Source organism: Mauremys mutica, chromosome 1, assembly GCF_020497125.1.
Source record: "Mauremys mutica isolate MM-2020 ecotype Southern chromosome 1, ASM2049712v1, whole genome shotgun sequence".
NCBI lineage: Eukaryota > Metazoa > Chordata > Testudines > Geoemydidae > Mauremys > Mauremys mutica.
Window position 1 is genome coordinate 340304181 of NC_059072.1, and position 22089 is coordinate 340326269.

General features: G+C 44.8%; 1 protein-coding gene across 5 annotated transcripts in view; it reads left to right on the plus strand.

Annotated features, from left to right (window-relative positions):
* The window catches only part of NOX4 (NADPH oxidase 4), a 163184-nt gene that overhangs the window by 84052 nt on the left and 57043 nt on the right, over positions 1-22089 (plus strand). For all 5 annotated transcript variants that reach the window (XM_045020189.1, XM_045020157.1, XM_045020172.1 and 2 more), the window contains one exon: positions 19840-19921. In XM_045020189.1, the coding sequence (XP_044876124.1) occupies positions 19840-19921 (82 nt within the window). The remainder of the gene's footprint in view (positions 1-19839; positions 19922-22089) is intronic.

The window sequence follows — 22089 nt, forward strand, 5'->3', positions numbered from 1 at the left end:
TCAAGCAGAAAGCTCAGTGTCTGACTGATCGTCAGCTGATGTGAAGGCAGTGTAGTGCACAGTCTGGATAGGAAGTGCTGTCACAGCTCTGTTAATTAGAGCTTTGGTACATGCAAGGCTTAAGCAGAAAACAACAATAACTACTGCTGCTGCAATTAACCAATATTTCAAGGATTGTGCCCATTGTCCAAGTCCCCAGCCTGACAAGGTTGTTTGCCACCAGTCCCAGGATTGACGCTCCTCACGGATGCGGACAGCCAGGGACGACAGCTGCTGGGTGATGGCAGAGATGTTGTTCCAGCCAGGACGCAAGCGGAGGCAACATTGTCCCTTGAAACGAGAATCGAGATTCTCAAGGGTCTCGCAAAAGTCCTGGTGCAGCAGGGTCTGTATCATTAAGCGGTTCTGCTCAGCATACTCAGCTAGGATAGTAAGGGAATTGTCAACCTGTTGAAATCCAAGGGCTGTGAGATTAGTAAGGGTTTCCAAATTCCTGGACAGACTACGGAGCTGACCAAGTGTGAATGCATAACTATAAGGATTGAATTGTACATAACCCCAAAAGAGGGTTTCAGTGGCAGATTTGAGACGAGTCCACCAAGTAAGTTCACGCTTCTGTGGACCAAATATGGGGGGAGGCCTGTGGAAAACACCTCCTCCTTTAATGTAAACCTGGCCAAGGGCGCAGATGCCCTTGGGGAGGCGAAGATGATTATAAGCAATGCCATTGCCACAGAACCAGTAGATTCCAGGAGGAGAATGCAGGCTGAGGGTATTGCTGTCATTTATAGCTGTGGGGTCGCGGGCTACTGTAATCCAATAACGACGTGCCCAATCAACAGCCCTAAGGCCAACCGTTTGCCTTTTAATAGAAAATACAAGGCTAGGAGAGGATAACCATGAGGTAGCATCAAAAACAATAACAGGGACATTAAATTGTTTAAGGGTGGCTAAAGTAGACTCAAATGCCTCGCAATACCAGTTAGGGGAAGTAGGTAGCTGCCAAATGTGTTCATCACTACAATGATATCGCTTACCACACCACTGGCAAGGGGCTGGGGGCATATAGAACTGGGAACAGGAAGGATATGATCCCCAAGAACGGAGAGATACAGGACCTAAAAACACGAAACAGGGACTGGCTGGCGGCTTGGGATTAAACACAGAGATAGGGGCACTAGGGGTTTGAAAGCGGTCTGATCGTATGGAGTTACAGGTAAACAGGTGCCGCCATGGCCAGCTGTGATCATCACATCGAGAGGCGGGCTCCTCATGAGTCACATTATGAATGGGAAGGAATTTAATGAAGTAGGGAGGTCTTTTAGGGTCAAGCAGGGATCCTGAGCATACTATACAATGGTGGTCTGGAGGAATGGAGGACACATCACTCCAATTAGCAGCCAGAAGTTCCTGACGAGCGTAAGCCAAAGTCCAGTTGACCAGAGGGTTCGGATGGGGATGACGCCGTTGTGAATTAACCTGAAACGACAAGAAGAGAGAATAGGATGAGCCCTAGGGCAGGTCCCCTTATGATCTCCAGCTAAGCCAGTTATGGTGGACTAGCCGACTTTCTGACTGGCCAGTACATACAACATGGTATGTGTTAGGAAAGTGACCAGGTTTAGCTGACACAACAGCTGGCAGGGGCTGCGGACGCCCAGATGCTACTGGGGCAGACAACCACACCAGCTCCTGCGGGGAGAAAACTGGTTTCCAAGGAGGAGGAGGCTCTGGATCAATATCTGGCCATCGATTATAGGCCGCATTTAAAGTGATAAGGGCCTGGGATAACACCAGATGCCAACCCTTATAGTCTGGCTTTCCAAGAATAGCGCAGAGCTGTGTTTTAAGGATCCCAATGCGACGCTCCACAACACCGTTGCTATGGGGCTGATAAGGAAGGTGAACATGGAATTGAACACCCCACTTAGTAACTAAGGCCTCAAAACGTTGACTGGTAAATGGGGGACCTCCATCTGTTTGGATCTCAGAAGGAATGCCCCAAGCTGCAAAAACCTGAAGCAATGCTTTATTAACATCTGAAGCTGTGGACCGCCTCAACGGTGTGCAATGGACTTGACGAGAGCCTAAATCTACAATTACTAGGCCCTTTGGAAACAACTTAGCCCCAGCTAGAGGACCAATTAGATCTCACTGCCAGTGATGCCCGGGTTTGAAAAGTTGGGGTCGTAGGGCTCCGTGGAATACAAGGGGTCGGGACGTAAGACGAGTCGCTTGGCACTGCTGGCAAGCGCGTAAAACATTATTGCAGTGCTGACGGGTCAATTCCGATTTATGGTGCCCGCGTACCGTGAGGATCCCATAGAGAGCCTTTCCAGGCAAATGCCCCCATTCTTCATGCATCCACGTCAAAAAGGGATCCTGAGGATTAGGAAGGGTAGCAGGAAATACCTCAGGACTACTAGGGGTTTCGGCCTCAAAGGTACGAAGGCGCCGGTCAAGAGTAGTGTGGAGTGAATTGCTATCTGGTCGGTGAGAAGGACAATGCGTAACAAACCAGGGTAGTTTAGTTTTAACCATGAGAGCGAAAATTTGCTCCCACAAATCCTCATGGGCTCGTGGCTGTCCCTCACGAGTGAGGATTGATACCCCATAGGCGGAATCGACGCCAAGGACAACCCGGGTACGAGGATGGGTTTGGGCAAGATGAGAGGCAGCTAGGAATATTCCCTGAACTTCAGCTAGCTGAGCTGAAGCGTGGCTTGGGAGAAGTTCAGCATGAAACATGTCACACCGCTGGCACAGAACACCAGCTCGAGGGGAGGGGGCCGTGCCCCCGTCAGATACAATCCAGGGATTAAACGCACTAAGCTCAGCCAAACTGGGATCTTCCTCAACTATAGAACTTGAACATAATATCCACTGACCAAAAGCTTCCTGTGCTATAAACACTAATTTCTCCGAGGTAGCTACTGAGCCATGAAACTGTGGAGCTGGGGTAAACGATAACCAGGGAATAAGCTGTACATGGGGACCTTGGAGTTTACCATAAGCCAATTGAGCCCAAGGGGCAGCTAGTTTAACCCCGAGGAGCATGTGTCCCACCGATCCGTACCGATATTCCGGACCATTAAAGGTGTGGGCACTGTGGTACACTGGGTGATCTTCCTGACTGACAGAGATGCTTACGCCATGAGCCATCACAGATAACACAATAAGGATAGGATTGCTGGGGTCCCACCGATAAAGAACTGGGTTAGAATGAAGCCATGCTGCCAAACTATTCACCGCTTGATCAGCATCCTCAGTCCAGAGCAGCTTCTTGCTCTTTGCAAACTGCTGGACAGTGGAAAGGGCATCAAGCAGGTTAGCTGGGAGGAAGGCCCGATGGTAATTAACAATTCCAAGCACCCTTTGAACCTGCTTACGGGGAGGACAAACCCCCACCTTAAATTCGGGTTGCAGTGCATGGTATGAGGTGTGCTGGAGAACTCCCTCCTCAACCTTAAACCCCAGAAACTGAAATGAGGTAGATGGTGATAAACCACTTTTTGCCTTATTAACCTCCCACCCATCATTGTCTAGGGTTTGGAGAACCTTGTCAGTAAGGGTTTTGACGGAGTCAGGATTGGGACCACAGATAAGGATATCATCCACATAATGAACAACCTTGGCCTCTGATTGGGGTGAAACAGCTTGAAGGGTTCGGGTTAAAGCTTCAGTAGCACAAGCAGGTGAATTCCGGTATCCCTGGGGACAGACCCACCACTGATACTGGGCACCTTCATATGCAAAGTTTAGGAGCCCCTGCGGGCCGTGGAGGGGTATTTGAAAAAACATGTCCTTAAGGTCAAGGGTACATGCCCACTTGGCCTGTTGGTTGAGTAAGATGCGTTCGATCGTGGGCAAATCCCACTGGCTCGCGAATACAACAGCCTCAATATGCTGGTTAGCCGATCGATAATCGATAACCAAACGATATTCGTTAGGTTTATGAGGCTTCGGGATGCCCCATGCACTGGACAGGTACCTACTAGTAGCGACCCGACAAATCCTTTGGGCAGTTTCAAGCTGGACTATAAGCTGATTTATAGAGGCTTTTCCCTGTGGAGGAGTAGGGATAGGCTGGAACCTCCATGGGGTCGGGTTACTGGCTCGGGGCTCATGGGGGTTCATATTCAAAGTGACTGGTAAAACAGAAGCAATAACGGGCCAATTTAAAAGCTTTTAACTCGCGTACTCCGAGGAGAGCCTGGCCTCCCAAGAGGGCAGTAAACCGGATGGGGACTCCCTGAAGGGTGGCTTCAACCCTAACTTCAGGCCGGGGCTCTACACTATTGAGCCCTTGAACATAAATAATTCGACCCATGCGCTTATGGGGGATAGATGGGGGAACAATGGATACCTGGGCTCCTGTATCCAACAAAAACTGAACCTTTTGGCCATCGAGAGTGACGAGGGGAAAATATGGCCTAGAATCACCGGACCGGGTGTTGGCCGTCATTACACACTCGGTCCTGTAGCGTTTTCCTGATTTCGATCCTTTAACTGTTCTTTCCACCCCAGAGCTATAGCCAGCTCCTTTTGCTGTGCAGGGCTTAACTTACGGATAGTATCTTTGCTGAGGCCCCCTTTGTTGAGCAAAAACCCAAAGATCTTCCGCTCTATATAAGAGCGATCAGGGAAGTTGGGTTTGGGCGCAGAGGGTACAATGCCCGCAGCTACTGCAGGTGGTTGGGGGGCAGGCCACTTCAGGCGATCCATAGCCTGAAACAACGACGTTACTGGCCGCCCCTGGAACCCCCGCATCCACAGCAGCGTGCTAGTATCCCCTAGAGGGCTGCTATCAAGGGCCATGTCTACCCCCTGTTCATGCACGGGGATAGAAGCAGGGTCAACGACGTAGCAATACGCCTGAAACGGCCAAAGCTGTTGCTGTTCTTGCGTTAAACCTAGGGGGGTTTGGTCAGGGTCCCACCAAATGAGGGAAGCCCCTGCGATAGTGTAGATCAGATCGCGTGGGGTAGAAATCCCCCTGGGGGGCAACTGAAATGCTGTGACACTGTTCTGTATTTGCAGATAAGCGGCCGCTGGTACAGAGATTGGCCAGACAGGAGCTGTTAAAAGTACCCCACGGCCTGTTCCCCTTGACCAGGCAGCACTCCGAGATATAAGGGTTGCTTCCTCCTGATCAACCAGCTCCTGGCTATATTCTAAGATAAGCCGTCCCAGCCAGGTGAATATGGGTTCGTTTGGCCCTCGTCCTGTGTCATTAATGAACTCCTTCATTTCTGCCTTGCTGCGAGTACGCCACTCATAAGTAATGTTCTGTGCCCCCGTGGGGTCCACCTTAGTACGGGTGAGCTGTACCGGCATAGCCTCGGCAGGAGTGGGAGCTACCATTTCGGGGGTTAATGATGGTAAGGTTGGGTACAGCCTGGGTGCTGTTGGATATGGTGGAGGAGAGGGCTCAGGAATTTTAGAATCTGGCAGAGAGGGAGAGGATGGGGTCTCGGGTGGAGATTGAATCGTACCGGGAGCCTTAGGGGTATCAATCATCTCCCGAGCAGTAGACGCCAGAGTCCCCATAACAACAGTCAATTTGTCCAGAGCCAGACCCAAGATTTTGTGATAGGTACTGGCTACAACCTTAGCTTTATACTGATCAGGGAGGATTTTTCTGGATTTTTTCCCTTCCTCTAATTCCTGAATCAGCTGGACTACCAGCTCATGTGCAGGGCCCCCGCTTGGGAGTCTGGGGGAGTGACAGTTGAAGGACAAGTGCCCCCGGCTGCTTTTAAAATCTTTCGGGCACCTTTCCACAGATGGACTGGATCAATCCCAGCACCGGCTTCCCCTGCCTTAATGCACGTTGGCCGGTCACTGGCCTCCGTAGGGGTTAACCGCAGACCCATGTGGCATGTCAGGAGACAGCCTGCAGCACCAATAGTTAAGCTGGCAGCATAAGTTCGGCTCAAATGGCCCTCTCCAATGATACAATTCCAGCCAATGGCTTCTGCCTGCCCCCGATCAAGTAAAACATGGTGTTGAAAGTGATTTAGTTCGTCATCTGGGGTTTTGTCAGTGACCCTTGTTCGCCACGGACAAACAAACTGCGCAGATGACAGAGACTGGCTTTCCTCACACAATCCTGTTCGTGACGCCATGTCCGAAATAGATTGTGGTTCGTTAAAGCTTGATATTGAGTGAGGAAAAACAGGCAGGACCAGAATAACAGTGAAAAGCCAAGTGGCTGCGTTTATTTGGGGGATAATTACAACTTGGGCCGGGGAAGTAGGCAACTTTGGCTGGAATGGTATTAAATGTAAAAACACATCCCAAAAACACAGTAATAATACACTTTATACTGCTCACCACACCACACCACACCAGATAGGCAGACACACCAATCACACAAGATGGGAATCGGGTTCGTCAGGGCGGTGCCCGGTGCAACACAGAGAAAGAGACCCACGGGCCACTGCCTCAGCCACCCTTGCTTTCACACTAAGGGTAACCCAGAGTTTGGTGCGGCTGCAGCTGGGCAGATTCCACTCATTCAGACCGCGGGGACGGGAACCCCTTGGCCAGCTAATCTCCAGGTGGAGATAGCTCCCAGATTCATTCACTCCAGACAAAGACAGAGCAGTGATTCAAACACATAAAACAGTTTGCAATTAACAATTCAATAACAACTAGAACAATTATACAAGCTAGCTAAACAATTGTGCAATTCTGAGCTCACTAATACAAACCTGATATCCTGAGTAGATATTTGGTACCAAGTTAGGGAGGGGAAAAATAAGAGGCTAAATAAGCTAACTGTCAGATATCAAAAAGCAAATACCGCACTCCAGGCGCAGCTGACCAGCAGAACAGACACCAGAAGCATGACGAGCTGACAGGGATCGGGTCCAAACGACAACGAATTCAAACGATACGACACGAGCGCGCTTTACCGGGAGGAGACCCTGGCCGAAAGAGTGATCAGGTCCTTCAGCTAACACGCGGATGCTCCACACAAATTTTGGGGGGAAACCTAGTTTTATAGAAAGGTCTCACTCCCTCGTGTCAGTATCTGATTGGCTCCCTGGTCCCTCCTCCCTTCAGGCTTCGAGCTGTTGCCAAATCAGAAGGATTTGCACACAGCACACTGGAATTGACACGTAAACAAGCTTGACCCTTAGATGACTGGGTCCAAAAAGAGCGGGAAAGTGAGTCGCTGGGGAGAATTAACCTGACCTCCAGACGACCGACCCAAAAAAAACAGGTTGCTGGGCAGAATCAGGCTTTTACACACAGAACTAGCCTGACCTTTAGATGGCCCAGCAGGAGAGAGAAAAAAACAAAAACACAGGAGAGCATACACAGCTAGTGTTGCTGGGCAGGATTGAGTCTCTGCCCTCTCCTATACAACAAGAACTTGGTCCAAGATGGAGGCTGCCTTGTCCTTTTAACAAGACAAGATGGCCGTGGACCGACAATTGGCCATACAGAGCCATAACTATGCATCGGATTGCGACAGACACATTATATGCTTTACTTTGTGCTATGCATCCAAATGAAATAGAGAGAAATTAATATATCATGTCTGGTTTCATTTTCCCATCATCAAATGATCTCCTTCACACAGGGTATTGCACTTCATGAGATAGAATAGCAGGTGGAGCTTCAGACGTGGTGAGGTCTTGGGAAAAGTTATGCATTTCTTCCTGTGATCATCCCCAACTGACTATTAAAGTTTATTCAGAAAACAGGAACTTAATTAGGATCCAGCTGTGCTCTGATTACTTTACAGTGCCTGTGTTTTCAGTGCAGCCATGGTGGGGGAAGCTTTGGCAGTTAAACTTGTAAGTATTCTGAAAAAGTCAGAGAGTTGAAAACACAGTGGGAGTGATACATTATATATATATATGATGTATAATTAATTATATTGTATATATAATGTATAGTGAATAAAAATTTATGTTTTGTTCCTTTATTCAGCCCTTGTTTCTATTGATTTTTATCTCTTTTGGTTAGATAAATATATGGCTAGACAAAGATTGGAGGCCCTGGAAAGGCATTGGCCCTTCAGGGTACATAGTGGTATTGTTTTTTCCATACGTAGTGGCTGAGAATTCTATCTACCTTCCATGTTTATATGGCCCCATATACCATAGTATATGAGCACCTCACAATCTTTTTGTATTTATCCTTACAATTTCCCTGTGAGGTGGGGAGGTGCTATTATCCCCATTTTACAGCTGAGATGCAGAGAGACCAAGGGCCTGTCTACACTGCATTTTAAAACCCGCAGCAATGAGTCTCAGAGCCTGGGTCTACAGACTCAGGCTCGTGGGGCTTGCACTACGGTGCTAAAAGCAGATCTGTAGATGTTCAGCTCAAGCTGGAGCTTGGGCTGTAAAGCCAGGGGAGTGGGATGGGCTTCAGAGCACGAGCTCCAGCCCTAGCCACAACCTCTACCCTGCTGTATTTAGTGCCATAGCACAAGCCCGGTGAGCTTGAGTCTGTTGATCCAGGCTCTGAGACTCACTGTTGCAGTGTAGACGTACCTCAAGTGACTTGCCCAGGGCCACACAGGAAGGGTGTCTTCAAGTCCTAGGATAGTGCCCTCACCATTGGACCATCCTTCTTCTTTCATTCTGTTGTTCCTCCTTGTGTGAACTTGCTTGCTTCTGAAATTTTTGAAAACTTATTTGTAACAAATGTAGCCACCATGAGTAAGAAACAGTACCGAAGAAGGAAACTCTGAGTTAAAATGGCATATTTTCCACTCCATGAAGCTCAGCCTCCTGCATTTGTTTCATGAGTGGAATTCTATGTGGTTTAAAAAATTACAAAGGGATGGGAGATTTAAAAACACTTTGCACCAATATTTATATAGTGTGGTTAGATGTTCGGTTGTGTGTGTGTGTTCTTTCTGTGTTCTCTCTGTGTGCTCTCCCAGCTCTGCCACAGCAGACCTCAAGCAAACCTCCCAATGACCACAAGATCCGTGAAGGTATAAAGGCACCAGGCCAGATTTATTGTCGATGAAGCATGGTACTAGTATCCAGACCACTAATACATGTATGCCCGTAACAATGGACCAGCTCAGTGAACAGCAGGACTTTCTGTCCCTCCCTAGGCTAGACAAAAACATCTCAGAGGGAATACATCTTTATACCTAGATACAAACAAGTTATGTACTGCCCCTCTGACATAGTTAGTTACTGCCCCCTGACGTGGCTAGTTATTAGCCATCACCTTGTACGTGTTGGTTCAATCAAAACATCTTTATTACGTACTGTCATCCTGACCTTATCTTTTAGGAGGAGTTAGTATGTTCATGTTATCCTTGGGAAATGCTTTTGTACCATCCTTGATATTGGGATGTTCTGGTACCACTTGATATCGGGATGTGTTTGTGTGAGTACTCTGTGCCTAGCACTTCTTAGGAATGTGTATTTCTGCAATCTCAGCCCTGTTCTTGCCAAATTCTGTGAGCAGGTCCTGCCTCCTGCTCACAGCTTGTCTTTGCTTTATATCAGTAAAGCTTTGACTACTACTTTAGCACAGGTCTCAGCTCAGGCCTCTGATACAAGGGCTTATGTCTCAGGCTCTCTTTCTACTACATATAGTATCTGTCTCTCTCTTCCCTCCCCTGCCCTGCCACCTAGGTTTGTATAGGGGAAGCCCATTAATACTACTTTAGTGTTTTATTGGAATGGAATGCGAACACACTTTGTTCAGGGGATGGTTAATTGTATGGTTTGGGGATGTAAGGAGCTGCAGAGTACCAAAAAAATAGTGGATGAAGGGGATGATGCATACAATGGCCTTTTAACAGCCTCAAAACACCCTTTGGATATTGCAGAAATTACAGATGGAAAAGGCCATGAGTCCAACCCTGGAAGTACAAGATTATTCCCTCCAGTTCTAGTGCTTTGTCCACTCTAATTTTAAATGTCTGAAGCCATTATATAGTAGTTAGTTGTGTATTTCTCGAGTGCCATAATGAATGTGTATTTGAAAACTCTTTCAGTACTTAAGGTCTAAAATAAGATCAAATGTGAATGGACAGGCCAGCTGGTACTTTGCAAAAGATCACAGTGATGCTGGTGATGGATGCAAAGTTTCAGCCAGCATGGAATTCATTCCAGTATTTTGTTGCTGCTACTTGAATATGCTAGATGCAAAGTGGGGCAGCTACTGCTTACTTGGACAAATATGTATAAAAATATCTTACACTTCTGAGCATCTTGATGGTTCTGGTTAATAATGCTTTTTATAGTGTGTGTGTGTGTGTGTGTGTATATATAGTGTTTGATTTTTACACACATACTCACTGAAGCCATGGCCATGTGCTAGTCTCAGTGCATCAATATTTATTGTATAATGAAATGATTGAATAAATCAGTAGCCTGACTCCAGTGTTAGACTTGTTCCTGCCCCCCCTTCCCCCCAGGTTTACAAGGGCTGGAGAGAGCACAAGGAGAATTCCCCCAAATCCTCCTACACCCAGTTCTGAGCAGGTACAATGGGAGCCCTTTGTGGTGGGTGCACAGACTTTTCAGGGGAAGTACCCATGTCATAAAAAGATTAGATATGTTTTAATTAAAGTATAACTTTTTTTTTTTACTCTTTCTATATTCATTCTAAGCACTATTAGCCTTGTAGCACTCTATATGAACTTGTGTTGAGGAGTTAACTGTACCTTCACAAGGGAAAGAGGTATAACATGCAGTATGTCTAAAAAGAAGGACAATCTTGTGGTTAAGGAACTGGATTGGAACTCGGAAGATCTGGGAATAGTTCCCAGCTCTGCCATGGGCTTTCTTTGTCACCTTGGGCAAGTCAGTTAATCTCTTGATGCCTTGCTTCCCCTTCTATAAAATGAGATTAATAATACTACCTCTTTGCCACCTTTGTCTGTCTTGTCTGTTTAGACTGTAAGGTCTTTCGGTCAGGAGTTGTCTTTTAGTATGTGTTTGTACAGTGCCTAGCACAATGGGATATACATTTCAGTTGGGGCCTAGGGATGCTACTGTAATTAAAGTAATTAGGGCTAGTAGAAAATATCCCATCAAAAGTGTTTTACAATGGAAAATTGGGCTTCTGACAAAACATTTTTTTTTCATGAAAAGTGTTTTGTCATCAACAGGGGCGGCTCCAGACCCCAGCACGCCAAGCGCGTGCTTGGGGCGGCATGCTGCGTGGGGCGCTCTGCCAGTCGCTGGGAGGGCGGCAGGCGGCTCCGGTGGACCTTCTGCAGACATGCCTGCGGAGGGTCCGGTGGAGCCGCGGGACCAGCGACCGGCAGAGAGCCTCCCGTGGCATGCCGCCCTGCTCGGGGCGGCGAAATGTCTAGAGCCACCCCTGGTCATCAAAATACTTTGGCCCAAAGTCAAAAGATTTTGAACAAAAACTTGCGGGTTTCAAGTTTTCACCCAAAACTTTAAAACTTCTGTGGGGGGAGTATTTTTTCAGACCAGCTCTACAAATAACAATATACCCAGATCATTCTGTTGTATGAGTGAGAGACCGGAGAAGGGAGGGGGGTTGGTCAGCATTCTTAAATGTCTGAACTAAATACAGGACAGATTAATTGTGTGCAAATCATAGCATTTAGGGCTGATAAAAATGGTTTCCTACATGTTAGTAATAGCAAAAGGAATTCGTTTAATGGATTTTGTGGTTTGTGCTCTAACCACTTATGAATGTTGTATCTCACTAAGTCTCTTTCCCACATCTCAATCTTACCTAGAATATTTGTAATATAGACTTTTTTCAAGAGGAGATGCATGTTAAGCATTTCCTTAACTTCAGAAACTTTCAGACATAATAAGTCACAGGACAAAAACAAACAGTGGACACTGCACTCTTGTGACCTCTTATGTCTCAGCATAGTTTCCATTTTAAGCCCTTAACTGGCAAAAAATCATCTTAAACCCTTCTTAATTTTTTTTTAAATAGGGCACGGAGGAAGTTCTTATGACAATGCTTCTAAATTTGCAAAGCTTGGAGACAAGACCTGAGTGATGGGTCTGACTTCATTTTAAAGCCCTTGACAGTTTTTTGAAAGCTGACTTAGCAAAAAAAAAAAAATTATTGCAAGATGGTAAACAGCAACTTAAGGAGCTATTCATAGCAACAAGTGGGATGCATAAGAATTTACATCAAACTAGGCAGGTGTTTTAAGTTTGAAGTTGATGATGGCTGCAAACGCCCATGTAGCTTTGGGTACAATTGAGACCTGTGTCTCAGAGGAAAGCAGAAGTGCTATAGATAATTACAGAAGCATAATTACAAATATTCCAAGCTATGAGTGCATCCCAATGGGGAGAACTTTGGAGTGAGCTAAGCATTTGGACCACAATGTTCTATTCTGCATCGCTAACAAAGGGAAGCATTTTTGCTCTTGCACTTCACTCATTTTACAGTCGCTTTCTAATTATATTTCTGTTCATTCTTATTAACATTGATTTTAAAAAAAACCCTGGTAATTGTACAGATATGCTTAAACAGCCTCATATCCTGTAAAAAGCAATTAACTTCAGTTGTACTGTTAATCTGGCCCAGTGCACACAATGTTTCTATTAAGAGTTCAGGGACATCTGAAGCTCTCAAAAAAAGAGAGGAGGCTTAGGTATAGAGGGGAACAACACTTTAAACTGTATTTGTGCACTATTCTAACTTAATGGATCTCTTGTCAACATGCTTTTTAGTAACAGAACCAGGATCCTCTGCCTTTACTAGCATAGATTCTGTATTGTTATTAATTCCTATGTATTTCATAAACGGGGGGACACAGGAATGAGATTCAGGAACAAAGAATCAGGGTTGGAAGGGACCTCAGGAGGTCATCTAGTGCAACCCCTCGCTCAAAGCAGGACCAGTTCTCAACTAAATCATCCCAGCCAGGGTTTTGTCAAGCCTGACCTTAAAAACCTCTAAGGAAGGAGATTCCACCACCTCCCTGGGTAACCCATTCCAGTGCTTCACCACCCTCATTTTTATTCCAGATCTGTCACAGATGAACTATGTGACCTTGGGCAATCACTTATGGCATGATCTTCTGAAGTGTTGAATTAATAGGAGCTGCATGTGCTCAGCACCTCTGAAAAATCAGCGTTAACCTCTCTTTGTTATACTGTGCCCATCTTTAAAATGGAGATAATAATGCACATTTACCTCCCAGGGATTTTTGTGCAATTTAATTGTTATGCACTTTGAGATCCTTGACTGATAAATCTTAGAGAGATGCAAAGTATTATCATCAGGCTATGATTTCCATTCAAGCCACTTTGCATCACTAATGGCACATTATGCAATAAGGAAACATGACTTGGTAGACAGTTTGGAATGCTCTTATTATGCCATATTTTCCAGTCATTAACATTTAGTATTGTTACAGATGACTGTATCACACAATCCTATTTGAGAACGTCAAGGATGGTGATATAATTAAAAAGGAAAATGTCAATTGAAATGCACCAATCTGCCTGTGTAAATTAACTACTAGAAAACAGAGTAATTACAAATTTTATAAAGTATTCTCTTCTCCATTATGTACAATAATTCCATGGAAGTAAATGGAATTGCATGAGTGTAACCAAAGACTTGTGGTCTTTTGGAGACAGGAGGCCAAAGCAGAGTAGGATATGTCTTTTCAGAGTTGCTGTTTACTCAGAACTGCAGTAGAAGTCAGTGGGAACTGTAGCTGCTTAGTAGGGATGGAAAGGGGTTTTGGTAGGTGTCCGTCTTGCTGAGATCTTGTTGAATTGATTATTTTAATGCTGCTGAGATTTGATTGGTGTTATTAATGGTGTGTTAGGGTGCCGAGAGCCTTGGATAGGTATCTTTTTAGTTATTTAAATCTAAATAAACACAGTAAAATAAAGGTGCAGCTCCCTGCCCCAAAGAAATTAGTCTAATTTGGACATTCATGGAGGGGAGGGAGAGAGAGTGACATCAATAGTATTTCTTTTTTTCTGTGAATAGTTTTCAGGAGCTGGAGGTTGCACATGCTTGAGGAGATTGTAAGATGCATGCATGGTTGTTTGAAAAGGTATTCCTAGCCCATTGGCATGGAAGGAGGATACAGAGACCCATCCATGCTGGGAAACTGGCTGTGGTTTGAAATGGTTTTCTCGAACTCATCTGGAAAGCAGATTCCAGTAAGAGAGCTGTGCTGGCTGGTTCCTGCCGGTGTGATTTGGCCACATCCTCCTCAGCATTGGCCAGCACAGTCACGTTAGTTGAAACCATTCTCAAGATCACCTTTTCAAATGCAGCATTGCAATACAGCCAGGTGGCAGGCATCAATAAGAAAGGCCGGGGCATGGGAAAAAGAGAGAGAGCGTAAGGGAAGATGAGAGCAGAGATGTAGCCTGTCTTTTGGTCTGGGACGTGTCACCTAGGCTGTGGCCTGTTGCAGACAAACAGCCGTGGTACAACATGTCTACTCCCTTGCTGAGAGGTGTCCTACCTGCTCTCCAGGCCCTTTTCACAGTGTGCAGATGCAACTGAGTTCACTTATACATAACACTTTCAAAACCCCGTGTAAACTAAACTAGAGACTGTCCCTAACTTGTACCTACAACTTGTATTGATCTATCCTTGGGTGATATGTTAAAGCCCACCTTGTGACCAACATCCATGGGGTGGAAGGAGCTTCCCCCTCCCCTGAACATACTGAAGTGCACCTGGCATGTCCTGTTCAAAGGCCAATCACTATTGTAGTCTGTTGCAGCCACGTGGAGCGGGAAGACTCCTGCAGTGAATGCAGCATCAGCCTTTACCTGGTTAGTCAATAAACATAGAATTTGGCTGACTGCATCTTTAAACCAGTAAACAAACACACAAGATAACTGTCTGGTTGTGGCACTTTAAAGAAACGCGCTGACCTGGCCCCAGGGTTCTGGGTTAGGACTGAGGTGCTACTCTCCATTCCCAGCTTCACCCACCATTCCCCTGTGATGAAGCAGGCAAGCCTTCTTAACTTGCCTGATGGGTCCTGATTGGTTATTGTCTCTTCCCAGCCCTTCTACACTCCTGGATGACTAAGTCTTGTTGGTACTCTGGCCGGAGTATGTCACCATGCCTCATGCTCCTATTTTTTTCTATTGGCCAGGCTCCCTGGTTAGACTACAGGTAGCACCACAGCCTCCCCTCTTGGGGAGTGGAGGCAATGCATCATGATAGTCGCATGGCTGCAGTGTATCATGGGAGATGTATTCTGGCCAGGGAGGCTCATAAAGGAGGACAAGGAAATAAGGCACTTGAACTACAGCTCCTGTGAGGCAGAGGGGCTGCATTTCAAAGTTGAAATGCTTTTGTCTTTGTTCAATAACATTTCTGGTTTTGGACATTCAGCTTTTAGTCCAGAAAAGAAATTTTCTGCAGAAAGTAGAAACTTTTCTTTCTCTCTCACATACAGAATCATTGACTGGAAACCCAATTTTCCATCAAAAAACAATGTTGACGGAAAATTTTCAACCAGATCTAGGTCTTCCTTATGGGACACAGTGAATATCCCCTTTCTTCACTAGGAATACATATCACCCATGGAGTAGGTAGGGTGAACTGGGATGTTTGGGAGGCATTGAACTCTTCACTGACTCGTGAAGGCATAATTACATAAGAACAGCCATACTGGGTCAGACCAAAGGTCCATCTAGCCCAGTATGATTCCCAGCATTCTGTTCGTTTTTTTGATGTTTTCAGAGAATTATGCACAATGACTCCAATATCTCTTTCTTGAATGGAAACAGCTAATTTAGACCCCATCATTTTATATGTATAGTTGGGATTATGTTTTCCAATGTGCATGATTTTGCATCAAATTGAATTTCATCTGCCATTTTGTTGCCCAGTCACCCAGTTTTGAGAGATCCTTTTGTATCTCTTTGCAGTCTGCCTGGGACTTAACTATCTTGAGTAGTTTTGTATCATCTGCAAATTTTGCAATCTCACTGTTTACCCCTTTTTCCAGATCCTTCATTAATATGTTGAATAGGACTGGGCCCAGCACAGACCCCTGGGGGACACCACTATTTACCTCTCTCCGTTCTGAAAACTAACCATATATTCCTAACCTTTGTTTCCTATCTTTTAACCAGTTACCAATACATGAGGGGATGTTGCCTCTTATCCCATGACAGCTTACTTTGCTTAAGAGCCTTTGGTGAGGGGACTTTGTCAAAGGCTTTCTGAAAATCTAAGTACACTATATCCACTGGATCCTCCTGGCCCACGTGCTTGTTGACCCCCTCAAAGAATTCTAGTAGACTGGTGAGACACGATTTCCCATTACACTAACCATGTTGACTCCTTCCCAATAAATTATGTTCATTTATGTGCCTGTCAATTTTGTTCTTTACTATAGTTGCAACCAGTTTGCCTAATACTGAAGTCAGGCTTCCTGGCCTGTAATTGCCAGGGTCACTTCTGGAGCCCTTTTTAAAAATTGGTGTTACATTAGCTATCCTCCAGTCATTTGGTACAGAAGCTGATTTAAATGATAGGTTACAGACTATAGTTAGTAGTCCTGCAATTTCACATTTGAGTTCCTTTGGAACTCTTGGGTGAATACCATCTAGTCCTGGTGACTTATTACTGTTTAGTTTACCAGTTTGTTCCAAAACCTCCTCTAATGACACCTCAATCTGAGACAGTTCCTCAGATTTGTCACCTAAAAAGAATGTCTCAGGTTTGGGAATCTCCCTCACATCCTCAGCCGTGAAGATTGGTGCAAAGAATTCATTACCGTAGTTTATCCACAATGGCCTTATCGTACTTGAGTGCTCCTTTAGCATCTCGCTCGTCCAGTTCACCAATTGGACCAGATCCTGTGCTCCAGTTAGGACTAAATCAAGAATTGCCTCTCCTCTGGTGGGTTCCAAGACTAGCTGCTCCAAGAAGCAGTCATTTAAGTTGTCAAGAAATTTTAACTCTGCATCCCTTCCTGAGGTGACATGTCAATATGGGGATAGTTGAAATTTCCCATTATTGTTGAGTTTTTTTCTTTTAATAGCCTCTCTAATCTCCCTGAGCATTTCACAGTCATTATCACCATCCTGGTCAGGTGGTCGGTAATATATCCCTACTGCTAATTCTTTTGAGAGCATGGAATAACTATCCATAGAGCTTCTATGGTACAGTTTGTCAGGGCCACCCGGGGGGGCCAAGTGGGGCAATTTGCCCCGGGCCCCACAGGGGCCTCCATGAGAGTTTTTCGGGGGCCCTGGAACGGAGTCCTTCACTTGCTCTGTGGGCCCCGGAAAACTCTTGTGGGGCCCGGGCTTCCGGAGCTTCTTCCGCTCCTGGTCTTCGGCGGCAATTTGAAGACCTGCGGCAGGGGAGTCCTTCTGCCCCGGGACCCGATGCCGAAGTGCTCCGAAGACCCGCGGCAGGGGGGTCCTTCTGCCCCGTCGCTGAAGACCCCTGAATCCTCTGGGCGGCCCTGCAGTTTGGTTCATTTAAGATTTTTACTTCATTTGATTCTACACTTTCTTTCACATATAGTGCCACTCCCCCACCAGCACGACCTGTTCTGTCCTTCTGATATATTTTGTACCCTGGTATTACTGTGTCCCATTGATTATCCTCATTGCACCAAGTTTCTGTGATACCTATTGTATCAATATCCTCATTTAATACGAGGTACTCTAGTTCACCCATCGTATTATTTAGACTTCTAGCATTGTAATATAAGCACTTTAAAAACTTGTCACTTTTTAGCTGTCTCCCATTGCATGCTGTAATTGAATAAACCTTTTTTACATCTGTTTGTCATCAGATTCTACCCGTATTTTATCTTCCATCCTTTCCTCCTTACTAGGACATAGAGAATCTTCATTAATAGATTCTCCCCTAAGGGATGTCTCTATCCGAACCACGTGCTCCTCCACACCTGTCGGCTTTCCCCCAGACCTTAGTTTAAAAACTGCTCAACGACCTTTTTAATTTTAAGTTCCAGCAATCTAGACCAATTCTAGCCCATAATGAAACATATTGCCCATATTACATCTGTTAGTGGTTACTAAATGTTGCTTTATATTTAAGAGTGTTATTCATGGGTGCAGCCACGCAGGAAACTAAAATCTCACAGGGAAGAGTCAGAAATTCTTATGTCAATGAGTGCAACATTTGAAATTTTAGTTAGCTAAAATGTATAAAAGTTCCCCAATGAGCAGGCATATGATGAGACCCGTGTGTATAGAAGATTTTCAGATTAGTTTACTGACATTAGTTTATGGAAATAAAAAAGTTGTTTTTGGTCAGACTCACGCCACAATTTGGGGACTGTTCAGCCATCAGCAATTCAAATGTGTGTCTCTCTTAATATGCATTTTAGAAAGCTGCAGCATCTGAGCGTAACTCCATTTTGCATTGAGACAGCTGTTAGCCACTTAAACACAGAGTGGTATTCCACTTTGTGGTGATAGACGTGTGTATATCATGGATCAGAAAATACTGATTTACTGTAGGATTCTTTATAGGCATCCATTGCTGTGGTACTTGGCTGCATATCTTCAAAATAAATACATCACACACTAATTTAAACTGCCCAGAAGATGTAACATTAAGCAAATACTTAACCAAATAGATGTCATACACCATGTTTGGAAGGCCAACAAACTCAAGTTCTGGAAGGTGGCTGGGGGAGGTTCCACAGCCAGGTATTTGCCACAGAAAACTCCCCCCTTCTGGCCGTCTACCATCTACATCTAAAGACTGTTGATAAATGTGGTGTCAGCTGTTGTTACAGATTAGTAGCAATAACTTGAATTGCATTGGAAAAGAGATGGAAAGCCCATGCAGTTTGCAGAGCAGAGGTCTAATGTGCTCACTCTCCATTTCACTGATTAGATGGACCACTCCATTCGGTACTGGCTGAAGCTTCAATGGGTGTTGGGCCTCGTCCATAGAGCACATTGTAGGGTACCAACCTAGAGGCAGGAAGGTCCTGGAGACGTGGTACAGTTAGCGTTATCAAGTCACAAAACTTCCCTGAGAAGCCAGGAACACACAGGTCAAAAAAAAATTGAAAACGGCAACTTCTTTGACAAGGGATTGAGCAGACACAGCCCCCACCAATTCTTGACACTGATTCCCCTCCCAGTCAGACTCACCTCCATCTTTACAGGATTGTGCTTCAGCCGTGTCAGTCTCCTCCAGATCCCTGTGTCAACCAGGCACAGGGAAAGCAAAGAACCTGTGCCATCAGATTCTGACATAAAGGCGCCAAAGAGGTGTAGTGTAGTGTATGGATGGCACTGTACTCGTATTCAGCTGGTAGAGTGACAGAATGAAACCTCTGAAAAACCACACATGAGAATATGGATGGATGAGAAGTGACCCTTAGAGACCTCTTAGACTGTAAGAAATGAAGCCACTATCTCCATCTACCTTGCCAGATCCTGCAAGCTTGTCAGAAATTTGTTCAGTATATTTTGGCCAGCTATATCAAAGGCTGTTGACGGATCTCATCAAATCAACTTAGACATTTAACCTTAAAATTGACCCCTTCACGAACGTGGCAGGATCCTATCCAAATTAGAATATCATCACAATAATACCTAAAACTAGAGTAGAGACTGCTATCCTCAGTTGGGGCTTATAGGTGCTACTGGCTTGGAATACAAAAAAAAACCCCAATAGTAAGTACAAAAGCATTATTATTATAAAATGTAATAGAAAAGAGTGATTTCTAGTGTTTTCAGTGTATTAGTGGAAGCGTTTTGATTATTAATTATCTAGCTTTTGTACCTCAGTTAAAACAACACCATAGAAGAGAATGTATGTCGGATACTGCTTGCTTACTCATGAGGTGAACTTTTATAACGTGAAGTCACAACCTTAGATCTATTTTTTTTTCCCCTTTGACAGAAAGATTTCGAGATTTACTGCTTCTCCATTCAAATCAGGACACAGAGATTCTACCCAACTTTCAGCAAAGGAATTACCCCAAGTAAGTAAATTGCCTCCTCAGGAGAACCAGTCTTTATGAATTCATAGTGAGGGAGAGAAGCATTTATAGCACTATAAATGCTTTCAGCATAAACTCCTAAGGCAGAGCTGTCAGGGAGCCTCCCATAGAATAAGCCTAGTGCTCTTCACGGCTGCATCAGGAAGAAACAGACATATCTTGCAAGTGCACCCAGCTGTCACAGAGGAGTAAGTGGCAGAGTGTGGATGATAAGCTGCACGGATCAGTGTCTGGTGGAGCTTCATTTCACTTGACATTGTGTGTCGACATAGGCAGATGTTTTGTCACAGTAATCCCTGCTCTTGTGGGATTCCATCATTTGTGCTGACAGACTCATTTGGATTTTAACAAGCTATCCTATGGAATCATGCGAGTGCTAAAAACAGTTTGACTGCCCTTGTTAGGGACGCGTGGGCAGGCAAACCAGAGGAACAGCCGTGCATGCTAGGGAGCAATCAGTACAGCATCCCCTCATGTCATGCTTCTCCATTATAAAAGCAATGCCATAAGTGGTGTGGGGGAGTTAAGAGATTACCCCCATTAGAAAGTTTCTGTCTTTCAGCCTGTAAATCCACTCAAAGGTTTTAATGTGCCGTATCTCCTTTAACATTGCTCCTGACAAACATCTCATACGGTGCAATAATATGTCATTTTACTGAGTGTCTTGAACAATAATGATTGATTTAGTTGGGGTTGGTCCTGCTTTGAGCAGGGGGTTGGACTAGATGACCTCCTGTGGTCTCTTCCAATCCTAATCTTCTATGAGTCTATGATTCTAATGCTATTCCTACAAAGCTAAAGAAAAGCAGAGTTAGATAATAGATAACGTTTTTGCCGACTTAATTAAAACAAAGAGCAAAAAGAGAAATTGAGTCACATGAAAAAGGAAAGAAAGCGCTTTCAGCAGAGAGTTGATATGAGTCAGTGAGGTGGAAAGATATGGGAAGGTTGTTCCGGATGGCAGGAGCTGCAGAAGTGAAGGTTCTCTCCCGAGCCGTGGCCAGATTACGTGGAGGAATGGCGAGAAGGCCAGCGTTAGATGTACAGAGGGAGCAGGGTTGGGGAGGAGAGGAACGTGAGAACGGCTGAAGCAAGTCCAAGAGCAGTTTTGAAAACAAGCAGGCAATTTCTGAACTCAATCCTGAAATGAATGGGAAGCCATTTGCTGTGAGAATGTAACTCTTGTGTGCTGTAAATTAAGATTTAAGGTTTAATTTCAAAATGAGATTAAAGTGCACTATGGAATTTTAATGCACGGCAGTAGGATCCACACGGATAGTTAATGTGTGGCATGTTAGTGCAAGTTAGATTTACACCTAGCTTGCTGTGCACTAGCAGTTTGTATAGGCAAGCCCTTATTTTTCTAGAACATGCAATAATTAAAGAGTTAGATGTTCATCACTTGCTGAAAACAAGGCATGTCCCATGGGCACAAAAAACTTAAAATACCTAGGGTAAAATCACAGCTCCACTGAAGTTGATGGAAAGTCAGTGCCATTGACTTTCTGAAAGCCAAGATTTCATTGCCAAAATCTACCTGTTTGGTGGGTTTGTACTGCAGACTATCATCAGGGTATCCGAGCGCCTTCCATGTAAAATAGATGGACATAGCAATATTCCTAGTAACCTTTATCGAGGCTCTAGCTGTGCTCCCTGTTTGTAGTACAGACACTGTTTGGGCTATGGTAAGTTTTTAGTTTTGGTTTGTTGCTTCGTTGCACTCTTGAAAGTTTTTGGCCCATAGTTATCTTTGCCTTGCCCTTCCCTTTTTGGTTTCATAGGCACATTCTCTTCCCCAGTGTAATTTGCTTGGTTCTAATGATAGCAGGGATAACACCTGTGGACTGATTCAATTATGTTCGTATTCTATAAGGAATTATGCACTGAGGAATAAACAAAGACATAAGTGTTTTTATTTTTTGCAGTCAAGGTCTTTGACTATGTAACTGTGTAAAAACAGTGAGATTTATGGCTCGTATTCCTGAAGGTACAGTGTACTTGTGCTGTAACTAATGACTAGGTCTGCGGAGAGGCTGAGCATCTGCAGTTCTTTGCTGAAGTCAGTGAGAACTGCAAGTCCTAAGCATCTCTGAAAATCATACGGTAAATTCTTTTCACCAGAATCTCATGCTGTTTATATTACTGAGCTG